This window comes from Vigna angularis, chromosome 5, assembly GCF_016808095.1.
Source record: "Vigna angularis cultivar LongXiaoDou No.4 chromosome 5, ASM1680809v1, whole genome shotgun sequence".
NCBI classification, from domain to species: domain Eukaryota; kingdom Viridiplantae; phylum Streptophyta; class Magnoliopsida; order Fabales; family Fabaceae; genus Vigna; species Vigna angularis.
Genome location: NC_068974.1, coordinates 32,807,221 through 32,833,147, shown reverse-complemented (window position 1 = coordinate 32,833,147; position 25,927 = coordinate 32,807,221). Strand labels below are relative to the sequence as shown.

At 32.0% G+C, this 25,927-nt stretch overlaps 1 protein-coding gene, 1 long non-coding RNA gene and 1 other non-coding gene across 3 annotated transcripts; all 3 read left to right on the top strand.

Annotated features, from left to right (window-relative positions):
• The first annotated feature begins 475 nt into the window (after positions 1–475).
• On the top strand, positions 476–3,258 carry LOC108340810 (UDP-D-apiose/UDP-D-xylose synthase 2). Its single transcript, XM_017578398.2, has 9 exons — positions 476–799; positions 895–987; positions 1,074–1,181; positions 1,683–1,797; positions 1,894–2,027; positions 2,109–2,210; positions 2,328–2,420; positions 2,521–2,656; positions 2,733–3,258. The coding sequence occupies exons 1-9, from the start codon at positions 518–520 to the stop codon at positions 2,843–2,845; spliced, it is 1,176 nt and encodes a 391-aa protein (XP_017433887.1). The 5' UTR covers positions 476–517; the 3' UTR covers positions 2,846–3,258.
• A 3,469-nt stretch (positions 3,259–6,727) lies between these two features.
• Positions 6,728–6,809, top strand: TRNAS-GCU (transfer RNA serine (anticodon GCU)). The gene has a single exon. It is a non-coding gene; the product is annotated as a tRNA-Ser (tRNA).
• Positions 6,810–22,169: 15,360 nt separating this feature from the next.
• LOC108340211 (uncharacterized) lies at positions 22,170–25,852 on the top strand. The gene is made up of 3 exons (XR_001833182.2): positions 22,170–22,468; positions 25,151–25,271; positions 25,583–25,852. It is a non-coding gene; the product is annotated as an uncharacterized LOC108340211 (long non-coding RNA).
• The last annotated feature ends 75 nt before the right edge of the window (positions 25,853–25,927 follow it).

Sequence of the window (25,927 nt, the reverse complement as noted above, 5' to 3'; positions counted from 1 at the left end):
AAGTAATCTATTGCAGAAAATAATTGTAACTTTAATACTATCAAATAGTTTTTCTCTGTCGAAGAAATTTTATAATCTATTCTAGAAACATGTCAGAAATAAATACATAGATTTTATGTGAACAGATAAATTTAAATATAAATCTACCACTTAAAATTAATTTAAATATATGCAATGATAAAATAAATTATTTTGAAAAGGAAAAAATAGTTCCATGAAATGGAAGTAGAGATTTTATTTCATCCCTGGCGGGTACCAGAGCGAGTAGAGAGTAGACGCGAAAAAGGCGCGTGGAAAACTGGAAAAGGGTCCTAGAAACGCTTTCACAATCGGAAGTAGAAATGCACGTTCTTCAACCCTTCTATTTCATTTTCATTCCGAGATTATTAAATAAAACAATAATAATAATAATAATAATAATTATTATTTATTATTTTGCATTTCTTCCTTCTATATATAGTCCACTCGCTGAGTTGCGTTATAATCACCACGAATTGGAGGTAGCGTTGCTTGGTGTATGAATCGAAGCAGCACAATGGCGCGAGTGGATCTGGACGGTAACCCCATCAAGCCTATCACGATCTGCATGATCGGTGCCGGTGGGTTCATCGGCTCGCACCTCTGCGAGAAACTCATGCACGAAACCCCTCACACGGTTTTCGCCTTGGACGTTTACAATGACAAGATCAAGCACCTTCTGGAACCCGATTCTCTGCCTTGGGCCGGTCGCATCACCTTCCACCGCCTCAACATCAAACACGATTCTCGTCTCGAAGGTCTCATCAAGATGGCAGATCTCGTAATTCCACAACCACTTCTATTTCCTTTCGTTTTATCTTTCTTTTTCCACTTTTGTTTCTGTTCAATTTCTTTACTCCTTGCTTTCTGTTCCAGACCATTAATCTCGCTGCGATTTGCACCCCTGCGGATTACAACACGCGCCCGCTGGACACCATTTACAGCAATTTCATTGACGCGCTCCCCGTGGTACTCCTCTGCTTCCTGTTACGTTTCAATTCAAAATCGAATCTTAAAGATTTGGTTTCGATTCGACGTCGTTTCGTTCTTTGTAGGTGAAATACTGTTCGGAGAATAACAAGCGCCTTATCCACTTCTCCACTTGCGAAGTGTACGGGAAAACGATTGGAGCCTTTCTCCCCAAAGATAGTCTTCTTCGTAAGGTAATCTTTCTTTTTCTCTTTAACCGTTTTCTTGTACGACCGTTCCAGATCTGTGCATTGTGAATTGTGCTTTTTTCTTAATTTGGAATTTGTCGGTGATTTGGATTTATTGAAGTGACGTGGCTAATTGTTTTTTACGTTTTGTTTAGGTTGTTACTAGTGTATGATTATTGTCTTTTTATCATGTGATTTTGACTATGTACTTTTGAGGTTAAGGTAATGTGGATTTTCTTGATGGATTTGCCTTTGGATTTTGCATGTACTTCTTCACATGCATTCCGGTTTTTAATTCAGTTACATGAAGCTGACGTATTGTGAGTTTTGATTAATTATCGTTATGGTTTTTGTTTGTTCTTTAGGATAACAGATTAGTGTTGGTTTTTTCAATTTTGCAGAATTCTTCACTATATGTTTTTCTGGTTTTGGATTGGCTGCAAGACTTGGTATTTTGTTGTTTCTTGCGATGAGATTAGATTATATGTGTTTGTTATGTTGTGTTAGGATCCGGCGTACTTTGTCCTTAAAGAAGACGAATCTCCTTGCATTTTTGGTTCTATTGAAAAGCAGAGGTGGTCTTACGCCTGTGCTAAACAGTTGATTGAGAGGCTGATTTATGGTGAGATTTATTTTATTTTTTGTTTTAATGTAGTGTTTCTTTTTAAATAATCCAATGATGAGTGTTGATTGTTCTCACTTATGTGATTGTTGGCAGCTGAGGGTGCTGAAAATGGTTTGGAATTCACCATTGTTAGGCCTTTTAACTGGATTGGACCTAGAATGGATTTCATTCCTGGCATCGATGGTCCAAGTGAGGGTGTTCCTCGGGTTCTTGCATGCTTTAGCAATGTCAGTTACTTACTTTTGCTGAATTTTGTTCTGAGTTTTAAAAAAATTGTTCAAAATTCCTCAATTTTTCTTTTACTGCAGAATCTTCTTAGAGGAGAGCCCCTCAAGCTTGTAGACGGGGGACAGTCTCAAAGAACCTTTGTTTACATTAAAGATGCTATTGAAGCTGTCTTGTTGATGATTGTAGGTTCTTGTCTATTTTTTCGTTATTTTTGGGACTACTTGTTTTCTAAACACAGGCCATGTGATTTTGTTCATCTTAAATTATTGGTTCACTGAGTGTCATGTCTTGTTTTACAGGAAAATCCTGCCAGAGCTAATGGTCATATATTTAATGTCGGTAACCCAAACAACGAGGTTACTGTTAGGCAGCTCGCTGAAATAATGATTCAGGTGAAGTGATCTAGTTTTTAATTATTCGACCTACTGTTAGAATTTAAGCCTATTGTTTCTGAAATTCAATAATGAATTGTTATTCTATTTCGTTCTAAAGGTTTACTCAAAGGTGAGTGGAGAAAAAACTCCTGAAACCCCAACCATTGATGTGAGCTCAAAAGAATTTTATGGTGAGGGATATGATGACAGTGATAAGAGAATTCCTGACATGACCATAATAAACAAGCAGCTTGGTAAATTTCGTCACTTTCTCACTCTATTTGACCTTCTAAGAATGTATCTTACTTGACCTTATTGATAATTTGCCAGGTTGGAATCCTAAGACTTCGCTCTTCGACCTGCTGGAATCCACTCTGACCTATCAGCACAGGACATATGCTGAAGCCATCAAGAAAGTAATTGCAAAACCCGTTGCAAGTTAAGCTTTTAGAGGGATGGTGATTTGCTATCTTGGATAAGGGTGTGGTTGCCTAAGTTTTCTGCCATATTTCACTGGTTGATTTTATATAAATGGTAAATTTTCTTCCTTTTGGTTTCCTTAGCCAGTAGGCAATAGCTCACATAAGTCATTGCCTTAATGTATGTTCTGGAGAAGTAGGAATTTATATATAGGGCAATCTGTGCTGCTATGTAATTTTAATGTAGACTTTGCGTTACTAAACATGTTGAGGCATTTTATAATATTAGAGAAGATGTTTTTTATGTGTTTCTAGGGATCTCTCCAACATTGTTTTGTTGTCTTTCCGGGTCAGCTGTAAGTTGTATCATTCTGTATTGACCCTCTTAAGAGCCATGTCTTCTTAATATTAATTTATTCTATGGTTATTTTTTGTTACTTTTTCTCTCTTTCTATTATCTATTATCACATATTTTGACATCTGGACATTCTTAGTAGTTTTTAATGTTTTTGTTAATTACATTATAGTTATTTAATAAATTATGGTCAATATTTATAATCATTGTTCTCACGACATTCTTAGCAAAACTCAATTAAGATGTGGTCACCGCGGCTTAGTGGGATAGTAAATTAGCATCGTCACAGAAATTTCTGTTACGACACATTTTCTATAAAAGGAGGACGGTGAAATAATTTTTTAAAAATATGTTTGACATTTTTTATAATAAAAAAGGTGTATGGATTATTTTGCCAAATAATCTAAATTTTAAAGAAAGAAGTTAATTAAAAGGACATGTCTAAGTTGGTCTCTAGAACATCATTAAATTTAGAGGTCAAAAGGTTCGATTCATTTCATTTTGTGGCAAAAGGAGTGAAGCTCTAGCTGGAAGAAGGTAACTAAAACCAAAGTCATTAATCGCTCATAGATTTGGCAAAGATGTTGAAGAAACTTAAGAGAGTTACTTTTTTATCAACCAAAAAGAGAAGAAAACATCTTTAGCAACATGAGAGGGGGAACATTTGATTGATCTTTATGCTGTAGCTATCATTGTTAGTTGAGAAGATTAGATAAGACTTGTTGTAAAAGTATATTTAGTTACAAATTTAAGTTCGTCTTAATTGTTATAATTTAATTTATCAAATTACATAATATTATAAGTTTTATTTGAATGTAAGATCACTTTAATAATTTATTTACTAGACTAAATAATATTTAAAATTAAAAATATTTTTTTAATTCTAAAATTGAGTTTTAAAATTTTAATTATATGACATTTCATATCAACCAAAATTATGCTTTACACATTGGACTTGCCATAAGTGTTCTTCTCTGAATAATCACAATTGGGACCCACAATAGCTATATGTCTCCATGCATAGGACAGTGACAATGGGGTTCCAGCTCCTATAACCGTCCCATGTGACAATCGGTGAAACCACCTAGTATGGATGAGCGGGTGCATTGAAAAAAAAATTGAACCACAATAATTGTGTGGACCTAACTAATGTGTATTTGGATAGGGTTGGAAATTTTGATTTATAGATGAAAAAATGTGAACAAATGTTAATTTTACACCGGAATGGTTATGTTTTTATGTAATTTATTTTCACAATTTAACAAGGAACTGGACACATCATTTTTTAAAAGGATGATTCCGATAATTTATATATGGAAAACGTCCATTTAAACATAAATATTTTATCATCATTTGAAGTTATACAGGGTTTTTAAATAAAGATCATTATTGTGTTTGTGTAAAAAGAAGACATGTTAATCTCTAGTTAAATACGGAATATGATGCGTAGAAGGAACGACGGAACACAAGAATTCAAATGTGAATTGAAAGTTTCACTTTTAACAAACAAAAAATGAGAAAATTACGTTGTATATTAAAAAAAAGATATACAAATATTGAATTTTAAGATTTTGTGTTGAATAAGGTGTACGGTGATTTATATAAATAACTCATATCAGATAGAAAATTTTTAACGTTTATGTTTGAATTCGAAAATTAATTTGAGAGAATAAAAATGGGTGAATTTGAAGATAAATGAATATAAAAGTAAAGTTGTTTGGATTAGAAAAAGATAAGAAGAAATGAAATGAAAATTTGTGAATAATTTGATTAGTGTAGATGATACAAATTTTAAAGATTAAAATTAAGTAAAAAATAATTTCAAAAATTAAATTAAATATAACAAAATATTTAAAAATATCAACTCAAGCTAAAATACATTAAAATAAAATATGAAACTTTAAATAAACTAATTTTATTTTATATAATATTTTAGTATTAATTATTTAATTGATTAAAATGATTATAATATCTTTAAAGGTGTGTTCACTTATAAGGATGAATTTGGGGAAGAAGAAGTAAATTAAGTGTTGTTTTTTTTAAAGGATTTTGAAGTGAGTTAGAGTGGATTTGGAAGTAAAGTTTATAAAAATTAGTGTAATATTTGACGGATGTTAGATAAAAAAATGTTTAAATTGATAAAAAATAAAAAATACTAAAATATCCTTAGTGATAAAAATAATAAAAATATTTATTAATAATATATTTATTGATAAAAAATATTATAAAAAAAAATTAAAATTATTTTTTAAATAAACTAAGTAAAACAATATCTTTTTTAGGATTATTACTATTATTATTATTAACATGCACTTGCTTCGTTATCTATTATTCACATTTCTAATATTTTTTATATTCACCTTAAAGAAACATAGTATCATTAATAACAAAAGCTATTTTGCAATTTTATTTTCCATCCCTCAAATCTTCACCCACAAATCTACACAAATCAGATGAAATGAACAACATGAATCTATTTTTTTTTTCTTTTTCCTTCTTCACCAACCGTACATTCCTTCAAAGTAAACACATCATAAGAGTTTGCGGTGAAAGTTTAAAACAAAAAAAAAATTAGCATTGAAATTCTCCCTTGTAAAGCATTTCTGCACCTTTTATCTTTTCATCTCTTGAAAGAAAGATAAGTTTAAAGTTTATAGTTTCTCTTTATATTCCACTTAGATAGACTATAAAAATACATGTCATGTGCTAAAAACCTAACATAAGTTAATATAGAGAAAATGCATTGAAATAAATAGGTAGAATAAGTATCTCATATTAAATCCATAATAAAATTTAATTCACAATTGAAAAAATATATTAGAAATCTAAGTATAAATTAAAATTCCCACATTAATTGAAAAAAAAATATATGAGAAAATTAAGTTATTTTATTTTAAAACTCTACAATACTCTTAAAAATTTACATTTCAATTGTAGTTTAATGTGACGCTTGTAATTATTATGAATTGAGGATAAAAACTACTTATTAAGACAAGGAAATTAAATCAAAACTAAATCAACTCTTCAATTCTTGTTTTATATTATAATATTATGTTATTTTCCTAATGAGTGGTTTATAAATAACTATAATAAGATTACATTATTTCAAAATATTTTGTTTACTATTGATTGGAGAAAGATTGGCTGTGGACGTTTAATTTATTGTTAGGTCATCACATACACAAATATAAATATAGGTGTTCCATATGATGCGAAAAAAAAAGGGATAAAAAAAATGTTTCATTTAAATGAAAGTGTTACATATCATTGCTCTCGTATCATAGTTATTGTTATTAAGAACCTTTACAAAATTAAAATTACTTAAAATATTAATGATATTATAAGACAAGTTAAATACGCGGTAATTTTATCATTAAGAGTTAGATAATATAATTACTTAATTAATAAGCTATGATAAATTATTTATGATTAAAAAATATGGGCAATGTATACTTGATAATCTATATCACACTCTAAAATTATCATGATAATGTCCACCATTTATATACATATATATTTATAACTTGTAATGTGTGGCTTCAATTAACAATGTCGCTTTGGCCGAGTGGTTAAGGCGTGTGCCTGCTAAGTACATGGGGTTTCCCCGCGAGAGTTCGAATCTCTCAGGCGACGTTTTTTATCCTTTTTTTCATATTATGAAAGAAGTGTTTAGGAACATACAAAATTTTAATGAAATTTCAGGTACTATTATTATATTTTCTCATCGCATTTATTTATTTTTTTCAAAATTTATAAACAATAAAACTAATTATTTTGAATTTTACAATGTTCAAATTATATTTCACCATCTACAAATTAGATCCTTGGAAAAATACAAATCGAGACTTTAAAATTATGGAAAAAAATCATTCACGTATACAATGATTAAAATAACATTTTTATGATTTTATTTTTCCAAAATAAACCTATAGTGTAGGGTCGTTCGGTCAGTCACAAATCGAACAATTAGTTACAAATCGGATGATTAACTTTTATTTGAATATGTACTAGTCATTCTTATGACCGGACGGTCACGAAAGTGAACCGGTCGGTCATGAATCAAAATAATTAACTTTAATGCTGATAAACTTGGAGGTAAAATATGATTACATACAATTGGTCGATAATTAAGTCGATACTAATAAAAAACTAGCTCTAACCTATAAATAACGTTTGAGGTAAGAAAATAGGTGATTTATATTTACTGTGCTATTAATATTTGAACTGCCAACGCTGAATTGACTTTGACATCAGAGTGTCTTCTATAAGTATCCTCTGAGCTGTTTGGATAGCGGTTACGAGAGAACTTGGACTTCAAGACAACTTTTGGATCCTAGACGACTTACCTAACTTTGGACCATTGAACTTGATCCTACATTCTGAAACAAAACCTTTTAAACTTTTAAACTAACCAATACCAGTTTAGGACAAATTCAACAAAGATGAAAGTTCCATAAATATTTTTAAAATGGTTTCATGTTACAAAAATCATTCGCAAAAATGATGAATTTTACACTACCAATTTTAAAATTATATAAAGGAATGGGAAGATTTCAAGGTATACAAGTTACATAAAGCTAAAGCTTTGTTTGACCTAAAATAAACACCAATAGTATTGTTCAATTATATATACTCTAACTTCTTGAAGAAAAGGTTTAAAAATAACTAAGCAAATAGCTTGAGAACCAAGAAACACTTCTTTCTTTAATAAAAATTCATCCTTTATTTGACTTTATTCTCTCAAAAAATTATTTTCCTACCTCTAATCTCTTATTCAACTTTAATCATTTTGAAGATTTAACACAACTAGAGTAATCTACTCGAGGAACTCTACCAAAAATCCCAGATAATTTATTGTATTGGTAAGTTCAATTTTCTGTTCATTCTCTATAGAACCATATGCTTTCTCTTACATGAAGTTTCTTTTTACTTTGCATGTTGCCTTTTCTTTGTCCTTAATGAAATTTCCTGTGGTTGACACACTAAATTTGTGTCTTGATCGTTATTTGGGTCTTTGGTTGTGTAGTTTGAGTGATTCAAGGTGTAGAGCTGTTTTGGGAGAAAAAAGTAGTGCTAGAAAAGTCTGCAAGGTAAGAAAAACTAATAATTTATAAGTCTTTCTTAACATATGATTTGAATGAGTTGTAAAAGTTTTGAAACATTGGGTAATTTTTGTTGAAATAAATTTGGGAATTTTGTATTTTAGAGTGTGGTAGGATAGGGTATGGGGTGGATTGATTCAATGAAATTGAAAATATGGTAATGTTATATGCTTGTTGTGTTAATTTGTGAATGTTATGAAATTGTGATGTGTTTAGGTTGTAGGTGAACGAGAGAAATGAAAATGAATCATAGTAAAGACAGGGAAAGGTTATGAATGAGTTGTATCATGACTCGTACTTGTGAGGTTGTGAATGAGCTGTATCATGACTCATACCTGTGAGACAGAATGATTTATGATGAAATATTTGTGAAAGGATGTTATAATGCAAAAATTAGATGGTAAGATGAGAACTAATGTGTTGTTGTATAAATGTAGGTTGTTGTATTTTTCCCGTTTAATGTTTGATTGAGTTTGTAGAGATGACAGGAAAATGAATAGAAATTATGTAGTTGAAATTGGAGAACATGATAACTAATTTAGTCTGAGTTTTAAGATGATGGAAGATAATAATTGATTTATGTTATGTTGATATAGATTTCTACGTGTTACTTTTGAATGTATAATTACTAAATGTGGTATATATTTGATGAGATGAGAAAATTATTGAGAATTAGTGCAATAGAAAATATAAAGGATTTAGAAATATAGAAGAGTGATTGTCTTAGGTGCTAAAATATTAGATCTGCATTGATGTTTTTCTTGAGAGTGAGCAAAAATGTTTAAAATTTTTGTTAGAGAACTCTAGTGAAGGTGGCATCTAGATGGCACTAGGTGCAACATGACAGTGAGTCACTATCTCAGTTATGCTAGGTGACACATCGGTACACTTTGGCGCAAAAGCCTTACAGGAAGCTAGTAGAAAACTTTTCACTGAGTGGAATTCTTAACTTAAATTTTTTGAAAATAAGTAATCCTAAAACCTTGTTGGAAGTATTAATGTGTGGTTGAGTTCCAAAAGTTATTTTCATTGAACAAAAATACTACTATATAGGATGTCAAAGTGTATTGAAGAGGACTTTAGGGGTTAGACTCTCCTATTTCAACTACTATCTTACTCACATAAAGTCTAATATCTTGGTGGTGTGAGTCAAAGGAGACTTCACATGACAAATAGTATGATATGAAAGAGGATGATACTTTAAGAGCTAGTGGGGTTAATCCTGTCATAATTTAGTTAGAGACATTGGTCCTAAGTATTCGAACATCATTTAAGAGTTTGGTAGTAAACATCATAGGTTTAGAGTTTTTGAAACATTTTGTCAGAAGTAATATGTGTACATATATTATGTATGTATGTATGTGTATGTGTGTATGTATGTGTATGTGTGTATGTATGTTTGTATCTATGTATGTTGTATATATGTACATATGTATGTATGTACGTGATAACACTCTAGATTTGCATATTTTTCTAGGTTGAAAATCTTTTCTTAGGGTTCTTTAGCTTTTAATTTTTTTTAGAAATAGAATAGTTTAGTGTAAAAAGGTAAAAATAGGCTTTTAATAAAAATTATGTTAATTTTCTCTTTTTAGGTAATTAAAATTAGTTTTTAAAGAATTAGATTCTTTTTCCTTTTAGAAAACAAAATAAAAATATATTCTTTTAGGTTATTCTTTTTGTTTTAACTCTTCTTTAATACATTTTTTTCCAGATTTTTGGGCTTGGTCAATGGTCAACTGTGCAGGGTTGATGGGCTGGTTTGATGAATTAGGCCGTGTCTAAATCTATTGAGCTGAAAGGTTGAATCAATTGAGAAGAGTTGGGTCGCTGTACTGCTGCAATTGAAGTTGAGCTACACATGGAATAAGGTCGTTGATGGGTTGAAGACCACTTAATCAAAATGCTGCAGCTAAATTGGATTTGGATTCATTATGGTTTTGATGAACTGAGTGATGATCATTGATTCTTAAGTTCTGAAAATGAACTTTAAGACCCTATAATGGGCTTATTTTCACATGATGTCTTCCTGAAATGTGATCAACCACCCTGTGCATTGAATATATATGAATTCGACTCTAGTTTTTGTTCTAACCAATTTTCCTTGTTCTCATTCTTTAAATTTTGGTTCCGATATGTGCATAAATAATTTCTTTTTCATTCTTTGTTCATGGTTTAAATTTGTTTCCATATCCAGCTGCTTTTAATTTTCTTGCGTTGTTAATTTTTAGCATTCATATGTTAGAATAGTTATTCTTTTGAATTGTATGCTTAGTTAGATCCAATTGCTTCATTACTTTAGTTTAGATTTTAGTTCTTTACATTTTATATCTTTATTTTCCTTTTAAACAAATTCCTTTTCTTTACTATTTTCTTTCTGATTTCTTTGTTTTCAATTAAATTTCATTTTCCCCACCTTGCAATAGTAAATAATTAATAAATAAATAATTACTAAATAAATAACACAAGATTTAACAAAGCACTCCAAAACTTAATTGTACCGAGTCTAAGGATTGATACCTAGGTTATCCTTATACTTCATTAGTGGGGAATCTAGCTTTGTTCTAATTTTGTGAGACCAAAACCAGTTTAACAGTACATATGTACGTATGTACGTGGGTATGTACGTATGTACGTGGGTAAGTACGTACGTATGTATGTATGTATGTATGTATGTATGTATGTATGTATGTATGTATGTACGTAGATACATATGTATGTATTTACGTATGTACGTATGTACATATGTATGTCGTATTTATGTATAACGACGTTTTTAATAAGGCCAAAAGTGATATTTAATGCTTATATTTTATACTAAACATGCCCATGCAATTGGTACTTATATTTTCAATTTTTTGGCAGAATATGATAACTCATTTAGCCCGCGATTTAGGTGGAGGAGAAGCTGAAAAATTTGTCCTTGAACGGTCAACTTTTCCTGAAAAAAAAAAGCATAGAGTGGTAAAAGTTTAGAGTAGTACTACTAGCATATACATAAATTATTGATCACAAATATAGCCAGTGTATTTTCTAACTGTGTTATCATGTTCTTGATAAGAGTACTTGAATGTTATGACTAACCACGATTTTCATTGTTTTAATTATGCGAATTTGGTAGATATGATATAATAGTAAATGCAATATATAATGCGCCTACCAGGTACCTGATCAATGGTTGATGTGAGGAGAAAGATCTTTTTTCACTATGGCTAATGATGTTTTGCTTAACAGGAAAAATTATTCTAAATTTGTTACTTTTTCCATTTGACTTTCTTTATCATTGTGTTAGGTTTTGTTTCTCATAATTTTTATGATAAAATGTATATGAAAAAAAGCAAGGGTCGCTTTTATATACATATGTATATCTGTATGTACGTATGTATGTATTTAGGTATGTATGTACGTAGGTATATAGGTACGTATTTACGTATGTATGTACGTATTTACGTATGTATGTACGTATGTATGTAAGTATGTACGTATGTACCTATGTACCTAGATCACGACGTTCTTAATAGGGTCAAAGTGATATTTAATGTTTATATGTTATATTGAACATGCCCATGCAATTGGTACCTATATTTTCAATTTTTGGCAACATATGATAGCTCATTTAGCCTGCGATTTAGGTGGAGGAAAAACTAAAAAGTTTGTCCTTGATGGGTCAACTTTTCCTGAAAAAAAGCAGTGGTAAGAGTTAGAGTAATACTACTAGCATTTACATAAATTATTGATCACAGGTGTAGCCTGTCTATTTCCTAGCTGTATCTTATTATTTAACATTTATGGTAAAAATAAAAATGACATTACCATTTAGGGTGTTGTGTTATCATGTTCTTGATAAGAGTGCTTGAATTTTATGACTAACCATGTTTATTTTTTGTTTTAATTATGCGAATTTGGTATATATGATATAATAGTAAATGCAACCGCTCTTTCCAGCTACCTGATCAATGATTGATGTAAGGATAAAAGCTTTTTTCCACTATGACTAATGATGTTTTGATTAGCAGGAAAAATTATTCTAAATTTATTACTTCTTTCAGTTGACTTTCTTCATCATTATGTTAGGTTTTATTTCTCATAAATTTTATGATAAAATGTACATCAAAAACGGCAAGGGTCACTTTTATGTATGTATGTATGTACGTATCTATGTATGTATGTACGTATTACGTATGTATGTATGTACGTATGTATGTAGGTACGTATGTATATATGTATGTATGTACGTATGTATCTTTATATATAGGTACATATGTACGTATATATGTATGTATGTACGTATGTATGTATCACGACATTCTTTGGTAGGATATGATAGCTCATGCAATTGGTACCTATATTTTCAATTTTTTGGTAGGATATGATAGCTCATTTACCCTGCGATTTAAGTGGAGGAAGAACTGAAAAATTTGTCCTTGATAGGTCAACTTTTCGTGAAAAAAGAACATAGAGTGGTAAAAGTTTAGAGTAGTACTACTAGCAGATACATAAATTATTGATCATGGATGTAGCTTATGTATTTTCTAGTTGTATCCTATTATTTAACATGTATGGTGAAAATAAAAATGGCTTTACTATTTGGGTGTTGTGTTATCATGTTCTTGATAATAATGCTTGAATGTTATGATTAACCATGTTTTTCTTTGTTTTAATTATGCAAATTTGGTAGATATGATATAATAGTAGATGCAACAGATAATGTTCCTACCAGGTACCTGATCAATAATTGATGTGAGAAACCTGATCAATGATTGATGTGAGGAGCCTGATGAATGATTGATGTGAGGAGAAAGGTCTTTTTCCACTATGGCAAATGATGCTTTGATTAACAGAAAAAGTTATTCTAAATTTGTTACTTTTTCTAGTTGACTTTCTTTACCATTGTGTTAGTTTTTGTTTCTCACAATTTTTATGATAAAATATACATTAAAGAAAGCAAGAGTCACTTTTAGCCATCTAATAAAGATTTTCTTTGTTTGATATTATGATAGGGTGTTTATGGAGACAACTGTTCTTATATGTATCATCACGGTCATCGTTATGTGTAATCACAAATATATCCTTAATATCTGATAGACAGTCCAAACATGGAGCCAAGGTTGGTTTATCTTCATCAATGGCCCCTGACAAAGATTTTTTTTCTAAAAGGAATCAAGACTTCTTCAGCAACTTCTACCTTTTGCGATATGTTGGAATGAAGGTCCTTCTTGAATGTGATTTTCCTAAGTGGCCTTTGATTAATTGGGTTCTTTTTTTTTCGTTAAAAGCATAAAAACCTTTAACCCAAGCCTTTGTGATGTGTGTATTTTAAGTATGGACATTAAGTCACATTAAAGTGCTTCTTGTAGAGAGTTGAGATAAAAAAATTATGCATTGTTAAGAGTTGAGATAGAAAATTATGCATAGTTGAAAGGGATTTACCTTGAACTGCATTTCAAGCTCAGGTTGTAAAATTGCATGTTTGTTGAATGAAATGGAAATAATAATGGAGGTAAGGGAACCTTAAGTGTCAGAATATGCACTATGTGTATTTGTTGCAGTCTTAAGTATCGCAATACAACTCTTGCATTTCAATATTGGATGATGATTAATGTTTCCATAAAATAAAATCTCGCTTTGTTTTCTCCACCGTTTTAAGAGAACATTGCATTAAAACCTGAATTTTATGTTTGCTATACAGGGGTGTATGATTTGCTTAACACTTGCTCTTGGTTGGGCCTATGCTGCTTATGTGAGGTAGTCATTGAGCACTCTTATAAAGTCAATTTTTCTGCTATATTATACTTATTGTTACTTTAAAATCAAGTTGATCCATTCATTGCTCTCGTAGGTGTCTTTTCATCTCATCATGCTAAAAGATAAAACTAGAATTGAAGGGAAAGATCAGATCAAGTGTGCCTTATATGGTGCCTAGATTAAATTTGTTCACATTTTAATGCAGATGACAGAAGTTGTGAATGTAATTTCCAACTGACATTAACTATGTTTGATTTTAGGTTTAGTGAAATATTTGAGACCAACATCCCGAGTTGTCCTTGTGTGATGCTGATCAAGCCTGAGGGCACTTTCAAATGTAAAGTTGCTTCAAAATCAGATTCCAATAGTCACTCTTTTGGTAACCAGAATTAAGCAACTGTTGAGATGCAACAACAACACCTTCAAAGTTAAACTCATGCGGTCTTGTTAGCGAGAATCTTGAGTGTTGGCTCTTCTTTAGGTTTGAGATGAATTTCTTTATCGTTTTGGAGCGTTCTGGTTATTATGTTGGCCATCGTTACTTTTCCAAGTCTCGTGAAAGGATTCAACATCGTGTTACCAAGAGGATGCTATGAAGTGGTTTCAAATGAAATATGAAGGTGTTATCCTCAACAAGTTAGAGGCAATTGTTTAATTAATTTAACTAGTTATATTAAGGAATTCACAACTTTTATGATTTAAAATTTGATGCTTTATCATTTGAATAAATTGAATTATGGAATATTAATGTATGATAACCTGAGCTGATTACAAGTACATGTTTTTGGCATTCATATTAATGCACCTTTGATCCTTAAGTGGATGTTTCTTTATTGTCTTTCCTATAAACCATTTTGTTTGAAGAACATATTCATTCACAGGTACTATTGTTTTGTCAAGCTTATATAAAAGAATTGTAGTAAAATATAAATTAGATGATCAATGTTAGAAATCATATATTAATAAAACTAATAAACATATTATTGTTGAGATAAACTTAAATTTTAGGATTTTATTAATAATTTTTTTTAAATCTCATTTTATTAGTTTTTGGATCTAATAATATTTAATTTGATTTGATAAAGATAAAATAGGGATGCATAGTTATGATTTTCGGTTTATCTAGGTACAATATTATTTTATGATAGATTAAACAGATTTTATTTTTAAGATAGTTGATATTTTATTTTCAGATTTTATTTTTATTCCCGTAATATTGTAAGTGTGACGACTATTTAAAGCGTTCAATTATTAATGAATATCAAGACTCAATTTCAGGAAAATATCTGAGTGTGTTTCGTGAGATTTTCTTAACAGTGGTATCAGAGCTTTATGCTTTGAGTACCGAGAGAGAGGAGAGAGTCAAACATCGTGAGAGAAAAAATGAGTGCTTGATTTTTTTTTTGTGAGAGAGATGACAAAAGTTGTTAATGATATGAGTTTTCCACAATTGACGAGAAAAACTAATTATGATAATTGGTGCGTACAGATGAAGGCGTTATTGAGATCCCAAGACATTTGAGATATGGTGGAAGACGAGTACGTTGAACTTGATGAAGATGAACATCAGGCGGTACATATAACCGCATTAAAGAAATCACGTGCAAGAGATGAGTCAGCATTGTATTTCCTCTACAATGCAGTAGATGAGTCGGGATTCGAAAAAATAGCGAATGCTAAATCAGCAAAGGAAGCCTGAGAGATATCAGAGGTTGTGTATAAAGGTGACAATCCTGTTAGACAAGTCCGAATACAAGCTCTTAGAGGAGAGTTTGAACAATTGAAGATGGAGCCCAAATAGCATATAACCGAGTACATAACTCGGGTGGAGAAGGTGGCCAACCAACTCGGTAGGAATGGAGAACAAATGCCATCTAGTCGGGTTGTGGGAAAAAAAATTGAGATCCCTTACAAAAGATTTCGAAAGTACCCTAGCTCATTGAGTGCTCTACCTCAGGCCATTGACATCATACGCTCTATTGAGATAGATTTCGCGAAAAACCAGCTATCTCCGATCTTGGATGGCCTTTCACCCCTAGCCACAAGTCATCCTCGTATTTTGCCACATACGTGGGTTCGGTCCTCCAAGGCCTGTTAGAGCTCTCTTCAACCTGCTCATGGCTAGATCGATCGGTTTCGGGTCAAATAGGAAGAACTAGAAGATTCCACCTCTGAAAGGCGCCTACACCTAATGGTTTAAGCTGCTGTTCCCATTTTCTCGCTGACCCATCATGCAAAAGGTACGCCGTTAGAGTGAGTGCGCTTTACTAAATCTCAAGTAAAGGCTCTAAGCTCCTTCGACTGATTGTTCGCATCGGATCTCAGGTTCTTTATTGCACTCCCTAAATAGGGTTCTTTTCACCTTTCCCTTACAGTACTTGTACGCTATCGGTCATTGAGGAATACTTAGGCTTATAGGGTGGTCCCCCTTTCTCGCGTAAAAGCGATCAAAATTCGAACACGCCGCATTTTACTGGGAAGGATCGAACCATGGGAACAAATCTACAAGGCTATCACCTTCTTTGGCCAGATCTTCCAACCTTTTCATAATTACAGTTCATTGTGCCCTTTCAATGAAAGGGGCTTGCTGGTTTTTCCATCATCCAATCGAATGAAACCAGGCGAAAAAGAAGTGAACACTTTGCTGCTGAGGGATTTATCATACTCGAAAGAGAAACGAAGCTTCGTGTTTGTTTTTCTTCAAACCCCAATCCGCTCTCGCTCGCCGCTACTAACGGGGTCTCAGTTGATTTCCCTTCCTTTAGCTACTAAGATGTTTCAGTTCGCTAGGTTTTCAAAGTCCAAAGAGCGCAGACTAGCCGCGGAGCTTGGATACGGTTTCCTGATCCGAGATCCATGGATCACAGACGATATCTCCCCATGGCCTTTCGCCTCTGAAAGCGTCCTTCCTTCTCAATGCCTGGGCATCCATCCAATGCATTCTTTTCGATCTTGTACCCAAAACAAACGAATGCGCGAACGCCGCTTTCGCCTCAATCCCTTGCTTGTTCGCTTCGCATAGGCTACACAAGCGGTACACTGAAGACCAACCCAATCTCGATGAGAATCAGTACACGCAACTACATCTCCAGATTCAAAGGGCCAGTGAGCGGACGCTTTGTCATTAGAGTGTTATAACCTTACCTTAAATAAAAAGAAATAACGAGATCTTTTTTTTTACTCAACTCGTAAAGGCAAACAAAAAAGGGATCTGCCTCGAATCAAAACGATTTATCTTCTCCCAGCAAGAGGATGCGCGCCTTCACTTCAAAGAGCTAACACGCTTGACTTTCCCAAGGCTTTCTCAGGGGCTTGTTAGTCGTTGTTTGGGTCGAGCTCAAACCTTAGCACAAGCACTATGTAAGCCCGTGAAGGAAAGGCATTTCTTTTCTACGCTACGATCTTTCTTCTCTTATGAAATTTATAGTTACAGAAATCGATCATTTCTAAACCGAAATCTTAGGATACCACCACTAGTAGATAGAAGGACAAGGACCGGAGACTTGAACACCATATAGGCATTCACCAACAAAGACTAGCACATCGCTTACTGATGAAAGACCATCTGCTGGATACACCATTCCAACTACTGCTGAATTGAACAAAATTGCGATTCTGATCCAAATTCTTTTTTTTAGGAGTTGGGGAATCTAGGCCTAATCTATTAGAATAGGTCTAGGCTTATTTGGCAGGTCGAAGCCTAAAGACTTTCAAGGTCAAAACCATTCCGCTCGAAAACCAGCCTTCAAAGAAAGTCAAAGAATGGCTTGTGTGCACCATCAAAGAATCGAAGGACTTGTCGGTTCTCATAGTGGATGAACTTGCTGGGTCAGTAGAAGCCCACGAGCAAAGGAGAAGGAGTTGGGATGATCAGGTTGAACCCGACGATCAAGCATTACATGTACAATTTAACTCAAATAAAACTCGGATTACTCAGAGCCGAGGTCCTGGCGGTAGAGGGGGAGGAGGTCGAGGATGAAGTGGACGTGGCCGAGGTAATTTTGAGAATGATAGAGAAGAGCAAACCGGTCAACATAATTGACGTGGCCGAGAACAAGGGAAAGACCGAGGAGATCGGTCAGGAGTTGAATGTTTTAAGTGTGGCAAGTATGACCACTATGCAAACGAGTGTAGATCAAGCAAGTGTTACAACTGTGGCAAGGCTGGCCATATTACAAAGTATTGCAAGACCGAGATAAAGGGAGAGACTAATCTCGTTACTGAAGATGCAAAATAAGAGTTTGGAATTTTTTTAATGGCGAAGAGCTCGAATGCAGTGGACATGGAGAGCCCAATCCCAACAATGAGTGAAGTAATCTCGGTAAAGGATGCAACAATTGTGGGGAACGAAATCCTGGAGAAAGAACTCAAACACAAAGATGAAGAGATTCGGTGGATAGGGAGGCTTCTAGATGAAGCTAATGAGATTATGAATAAACAAAGGGTTGAGCTTGAGGAGCTGAAGAAGGCGGATGTTGGACCCTACTTGAAATCAAAGACTGATGAGATTTCTACCAACTCGGTATGTTATCTAGATACTAGGGCAAGCAATCATATGTGTGGGAATAAGAAATTTTTTGATAAACTCACCAAGGTGGAGGCCAAATTTGTGTCTTTCGGAGATGACTCCAAGGTGGCCGTGAAAGGGCGTGGAACAATCCGACATATGAGAAGAATGGACGAGTTGGAGAGATTAAAGATGTTTACTATGTTTTGGAGCTGAAGATCAATATTTTAAGCATGAGTTAGATAATTGAAAAAGGTAATTCAATTTTTATGAAGGATCATGTACTATATTTAAAGGATAAGCATGGTCGTCTAGCAACCTAAGCAAAAACGAAGAAAAATTGGTTGTATGAGCTAGAGCTGAAAATCTTGGAGAGAAGATGTTTGAAGCAAAGTATGACTAGCAAGAACTTGGATAACTTCAACTCAAATCTGATTGAAAGAAGCAAACCTGGTGTGGGATAATGCACATGGAAAGCCAAATGAAGGAAGGAAGGAAGAATTTAAGTTTATGTGGGAGTTTGTTGGGATAAACTTAAATTTTAGGGTTTTATTAATTATTTTGTTTAAATCTCATTTTATTAGTTTTTGGGTCTAATAATATTTAATTTGATTTGATAGAGATAAAATAGGAATACATAGTTATGATTTTCGGTTTATATAGGTACAATATTATTTTATGATAGATTAAATAAATTTTATTTTTAAGATAGTTGATATTTTATTTTCAGATTTTATTTTTATTCCCGTAATATTGTAAGTGTCACGGCTATTTAAAGCCTTCAATTATCAATGAATAACAAGACTCAATTTCAGGAAAATATCTGAGTGTGTGTCGTAAGATTTTCTTAACAATTACATACAAACATTACCTGCGAATTTATCCGTATGTAAATTACATACAGATATATCCGTATGTAACTTACATACGGATATATCCGTATGTAACTTACCTACGACCATTTTATATATAGATTTTTGTCCGTATGTAATCCGTATGTAACACTATTTTACATAAAAATTTTGGACCTCACATACGGATTTTGGCCGTATGTAAGGGAAATGAATGTACGGTGAAATTTGTTTGATTAAATTACTGATTTAGTACATGTTTGATATTTAAATTATTTTCGAGACTTTCTCATTTTGGTTTTATTCTTTCTCTTCTCTTTTAAAAACATTAGCTCATCTTGATATTTTGGTTGGTATGTTGTTTTGTTCTTTCATTGTAATGATCGTATTATCTAGGGATGACAAAAATACTTGGGTTCACGAGTATCTACAGATAAAATCTGTGAAGGATAGTTGGTATCTATAGAGTATTTATTACTCACGGGAAATAAGTATTTTAATAACCATTTATAAACGGATCGAGTGCGAGTATCATTCTACCTGTAACCATGAGTATCCATTACCGCAACAAATTAAAATTAAAATTTAATTTATATTTTATTAAGTTAAGTTGATAAAAATTAAAATTAATTTATATTTTCTATTAAATTTAATTAAAATTAAATATTAATTTATATTTAATTTAATTAATATTATATTATATATCTGTTTTTTGTAATTTTATTTATATTTTATTTTAAACAGTTATAATTTTTTTTAATTATTCGTGAGTATTTACATGTATCCATGATTTTTAAAATACTAATTAATATTTTTTAAACAGATATCCAACAAGGATTAGGTAACATGTGATTTTTTTTATTGTAGATGTGGTAGTGGGTAGAGAATGTTCATACCCAAATATTAATACACATAACGAGTCATAAGTGTATATGAAACTAATAGTTCTAAAACTCAGTCAAAGACTTTGAAAACTAAATAATATTTGTTTAATTAGGATTCTTGATGAACATTTGAAATGAACATAGTTATGAAAAACTTTATTTTTAAAATATTCTAAACTGCTAATGTATTTGATTAGTAATTATCTTGAATGATGAGTCTGATTATATATATATATATATATATATTTCAAAAAATATCTATAGATTAAGTATACTTATTTTTGATTAATGAAATTCTGAATGTTGTTACAAATCTTCTTTATAAAAAGAAACATGGAAGGTGGTGGAGAAATTTCTTAAAATAACCTTTGTTTTTTGTTTTTATTTATTATTTTTGGAATCTTCATTGCTGTGATTTTATTTTGATTTTAATCCCAATAACCATCGTTAAAGTATCTCAACATGCTAACAAAGTGTTTGTGAAAATAGATGTTGCAACAGGTTAGTTGTCATCCTTAAGATTTGAATCAAATAACGTTATGTTTTTCGAAGATGGATTGTAGTATTACTAATATAGATGAATTTGGAATGTAATTGAAGTACATTAGAATACTATAGTAGGTGAATCGGTATCCTTTGGATGGACCAAAGAAGATAAACATTTATTCAACCTTGAAAGTAATGAATTTACAAAAACAGACTAACAATGTTAATGGATGGAGATCATTTGAAATTTTTTGTAGAGTTTACATTATATTTTTTTTTGTATTTTTTTTCTCGTACATCCTTAAGTGTAAAATTTGATGCCATAAAACCATTAGAAGATATTTATAATTCAAGACAATCATGGACTAGCAATTCATTATGGAAGATAAAAATATTAGCTTGAATCATGCTTCAATCATAAAATATTAACAAATTGTAAGACATTCAATGCTAAATCAATCCCACACTCATGAACTAATAGAACAGTTTTAAGAAAATGAATTATATTAATTTATTTTTAAACAAAATTTAGATAAAATCAAGACATTTAGAAATAATAAAATAATGAATAGATAAAGAAAGAAATTATTTATCTTTTTTTCTATCAAGAATGATTTTCAATTTATTTCATATTTAAACAACATTGTCATCAATAATGGTCTTGAATCATTTAATTAAAATACTCAAATTACAGATAACATCACGATAATTCTCTTCATATTTTAAGTTTAGTGGAACACGATAATTATAAGATAAACATAAGTATAATGTGATCGAATATGATAAAATATCCTCACTATTCTTTAAATAAGTTATAATAAAGTAATATTTTATTGCGTTATTTTTAAGTAGACACTGAGTATTGGAACACAATTGACAGAGGATTTAATTCCAGACAAATAAGTCCAAGATCAATAGAAAAAAAAAGTTTTAACAAGAGAAAAAGATAAAAAAAAAATTATAAGCTAAGTTATTTTATTTTAAGTAGTAATTAAATTAAAATTATTCTTCATTTATGCTTAACTAATATATTTCACATTCAATGGTTGGAAATTATTTATTTCCTTAAATAAATCTTATTTTTTTTATAACTTTTTCCTATATGCAATAACTTGTGATCAAACTTTAATAATAGAATTATGACAAATTAGTGTAATAGAAATGATAAGAATATTGTATTATACTGAGTTTGAAATAGAAATTCGATATTGTGTAATTTTTTGTCTATGATCCCGGCAAGATATTATATCCTTAACAAAGTGATCAAAGATAATTAATCAGAAAATTAATAATCAATCATTAATTGATATATTTGTTCTGTTAAGTAAAATCATCATTAGGTGAGGGAAAAATAATGATAATGAAGCAAAATTGCAGGTGCTACAGTAATAGTAATAATGTGTTATTACTCACTCCATTCCTTCCCATTTTGTTCTTTCTCTCTGTCTCTCTTGGCATTTTCCTTTCATAATGGGAGCTGAATCAGAATCTCATCAAACTTCATTTTCTTTGGCAGATCCACGGCCTCCGGGGGACGTGTTCACCGGAGATGAGGGAGACGGCGGCGTTCCCGTCTATCTCGGTGGTGGATCTGATCGTAGATGGTGTTGTCTGGCATGAGAGGGCTCTCCGTCTTTATCGGAGACATTCGTATTTGACAGAAACCTTCATGTTGGCTAAACTCGGCAACTTCCTAACGCGTTTTATAAACGATTAGGTTAGGGTTTCTGTACCGCATTTTCGACTTAACGAATCCTGCGTTTGATTGTTTTTTCGCGGAGTTGGAACTTGATTCTCCGAGTTTGTGATGTCAGTGCGTCTCGTCGTGCGGGGAATTGTTGTTAATGTTTGTTTTGCAATGTTTGGCAACATGTATGCATGAATTGAATAGTATTTGGTGCTGGTGTGAGATAAACGTCATTGTGTCTCTTGGAGTAAGTAGACAGATCAGCAATTTCTCTCATCCTTCCATGTGTCAATTGTTGTATTGTTTGGTCCGTGATTAGTTGAATATCAGTTTATCTTGCTGCTTAATCCAACATGATATGGAATGCTAGTATAGATTACTTACAATGTGAGTTTGTGCTTGGGTTTTAGGATCCCTTTGAAATAGTTTATTTAATGCTTAGTTGGACTTATCTTATGGCATATGCACTAGTTGAAGTGTATGGAAGAGCTTATGAAAATGGTTTATATTGATATGTCCCTGAGCAATTTTTATCTTATTTCAAAATAAGTTCTGATGAAAACAAGTTAACCAAATCTCCTCTTGGATTATTAAAGCATTTTATACTCATGTGTCTACATGATAAGTACTTATCCAATAAGTGCCGAAGAAAGTCGTTCCAAATGGAACCTTGGTGTAGTTGACATTGACTGCTGGATTTGGTTCCTAAAACTCTGAAAGTAGAGGGTCAATGATTCTAGTTTCCTCAGATTCCGTTAAATCCTTTTCAAGCAGTGACAGTTACTTTTTTGTGCTTACTTCAAGTGATCATTCTGACTGCTTAAGGCTGATTGATAAACTTTACGTTTTTTACTTGTTTTGGGGCTTTTTATCTCATGGTGGGAGGGGATTGTGAATGTCATATGACAAACTATCGGGCTTTACTGACAACTTTTAGGTATTTTAACGTTTCAGGTGAAATTGCTATTTTTTTATAACGTTTCAAGTCTCAGTAAATGTGTATTAATTTTCTACTTTTCCTCTTTACATATATATGTTTGGCTGTGATGTGGATTTTTGTCACATGGAAGCTGTTTCTCTAGTATCTACTCCCAAGTATTCAAAAAAGCTGGTAAATTTTACCCTTTCATGACAAACATTCTATAATGACTTGTTGCTACCCCGAGAATAATCTTGAAATGCCAGATAATACAATGGAGGTGATTGAATGCCAAATTTGCAACAGCTGGCTGCAAGTTGGGTACATCCTAACATCACTTTTGGTCAATGAAAATCATTACTTTCTGAGATTGGCAATAAATACTCTCTGCAGTGATATTATTAGTTAAAATGAAACGTACCAGTGCCATAGGGAAAATATGTCAATCTTTTCTGGGACTTGGCCTTGTGGTCATGTAATAGCATTTATTATTTGTACCACTCTCCCTCATGTAGTATCTTAATGTTAGCCGTATTGAAAGGAGAACTTGTCCCTTTGTATATTACCATTCTTTTGTTTTTGCATCTGAAACTTTTACTTTGACGTATGGCCATGCAATATGATGTTTAACTAGAAGTAGGCAAATATTCACTCTGTAATTTAATTTAGGGTAAAATGTCTCTTTAGACCCTGAAAGTATTAAAATTGAAAACAGGATTATGAAGTAATTTTTGTCCTGTCATTAAAAGCCCTCTACCTGATACACTTACAATCATTTTAGTTGCTGAATTTTAGCGTTTACTGTTATTTTAGTCCTTAAACACTCTCGTTTATTAACATTCTTTTACTATCATTTTATTCCTTAAATTTAATCACTTACTGTCATTTTAGTCTTTGTATTTAACCATATATTTTCATTTTAGTCCCTAAGTTTAACCACTTGCTGCCCTTGTAGGACTAATTGGATATTTCAAAAGAGCTTTTGTGAACTAAATGATAGTAAATGATCAATTTTAAGCACTAAAATGGTTAAATTCAGAGACTAAAATGATAGTAGGCCAATGTTCAGGGAACAAAATTACAGTAAGTGTATCAGGTAAGGGTTCTAAGAACGATACTGAAGTGATAGAGAAAGAGAAATTACTCTTTCAGGGAACCAAGTAATGGTGCATTAGCTTTTAGGACTAAATTCACTGTTTACCCTTTTATTTGGTTATTTGCGATTATGGTCACAACATTATTTTAAGCTAGGCTCAAGGTTGCTGTAGATATCTGGTGTTCTTAGTGTTTTCTACATTTATGTATTTGCAACAGATTGATGTTAAAGCAGAGTGGAGGGCTCATTATGTAGTACTCTGACTTTTGCTTTCTATTTTTGTTTAAATTTTTCCTTTGGTTGCTTGACTTCTCCATTTGAAACAATATGGTACATAATTTAAAACTGTGTTTTATGTTCCTAGCATGACAAATAATGGATTTTTTCCCTCTAACCGAATTGATGGCCAACACATTTAACATATAAAACACATTATCTTGAGACATCTCATGATGACTAGCATGTAATCTGATCTTTTATCGTATTGATTTGCTTGAAGGTCTTGTCGGTGTTTTAGTGCAATGCAATTTTTGTTGACAGAAAATTGTTATTTTGTTATTCTGATCATTGTTGCTGAGGAAATTTAAATATCACAAATATTGTAATATAAGATTTAAAATTTCAATTTACATGCAACAATAATGAACCCCCGGGGTTCAAAATGTGACTTCATTCTCACCTGTTTCCTTTTGACTAGGTCAAAAACCCTCGTCTTCCATCTGCCTAAGTAAGCTTCTTCAGACCATATCTATATCTACTGAAATGTTTTCCCCTGATGAGGTCCCTTTCTGGACCATCTTTTAAAGCTTCAACAAGTGGTATGTCTCTGCTTTAAGTTTGTATTCAGCTATACTAATTTTGAGTGAGTTAATTAAATGTTGCATATTTTGTTGATTTTGCCCGTTAGAGAAGTTATACCCCTTCCACTGCCTGAACAGGCGAACATATTCAACAGCTACTACCATTTGACATAAAAAGCACATTTATGTATTCCCATTTTTTTTCCTGCTATCTATCTGCACAGTACTTTTCTGTAAGCATGCAGACAAGGATGTGAGATACGAGACTGTTTTCCTTTGAGCAGAGGCTGTTTTTTGCTAATTGATTGTCATCGTATTGGTTTTACAAGATGAACATCCAATGGGTCAACAATCCAGCACTCCTTGAGCAATGCGGGCTAGTTATATGGCTAAATTGAGGTGAACTGATGTTAGTTTCGCAAACCACAGCGTAATTCAACAAGTACGGTCTTCAAGCCAGTGATTGTACAAGCAGTGGTCATTTTCTTATATGGCTCTTTTACTGAATTATTCGTGGTACAGCTTGTAAAAGATAGTTTCGTAGTACAAATTGTAACATCAGTATTGTCATTCTCTTAAAAATTAGTTTCATTAGGATAGTAGGGAGTGCAGAATACATATTTATTTGCTTTAAAATGCTTTTAAAGTCATCGGCTTCATAACAGACGAACAAA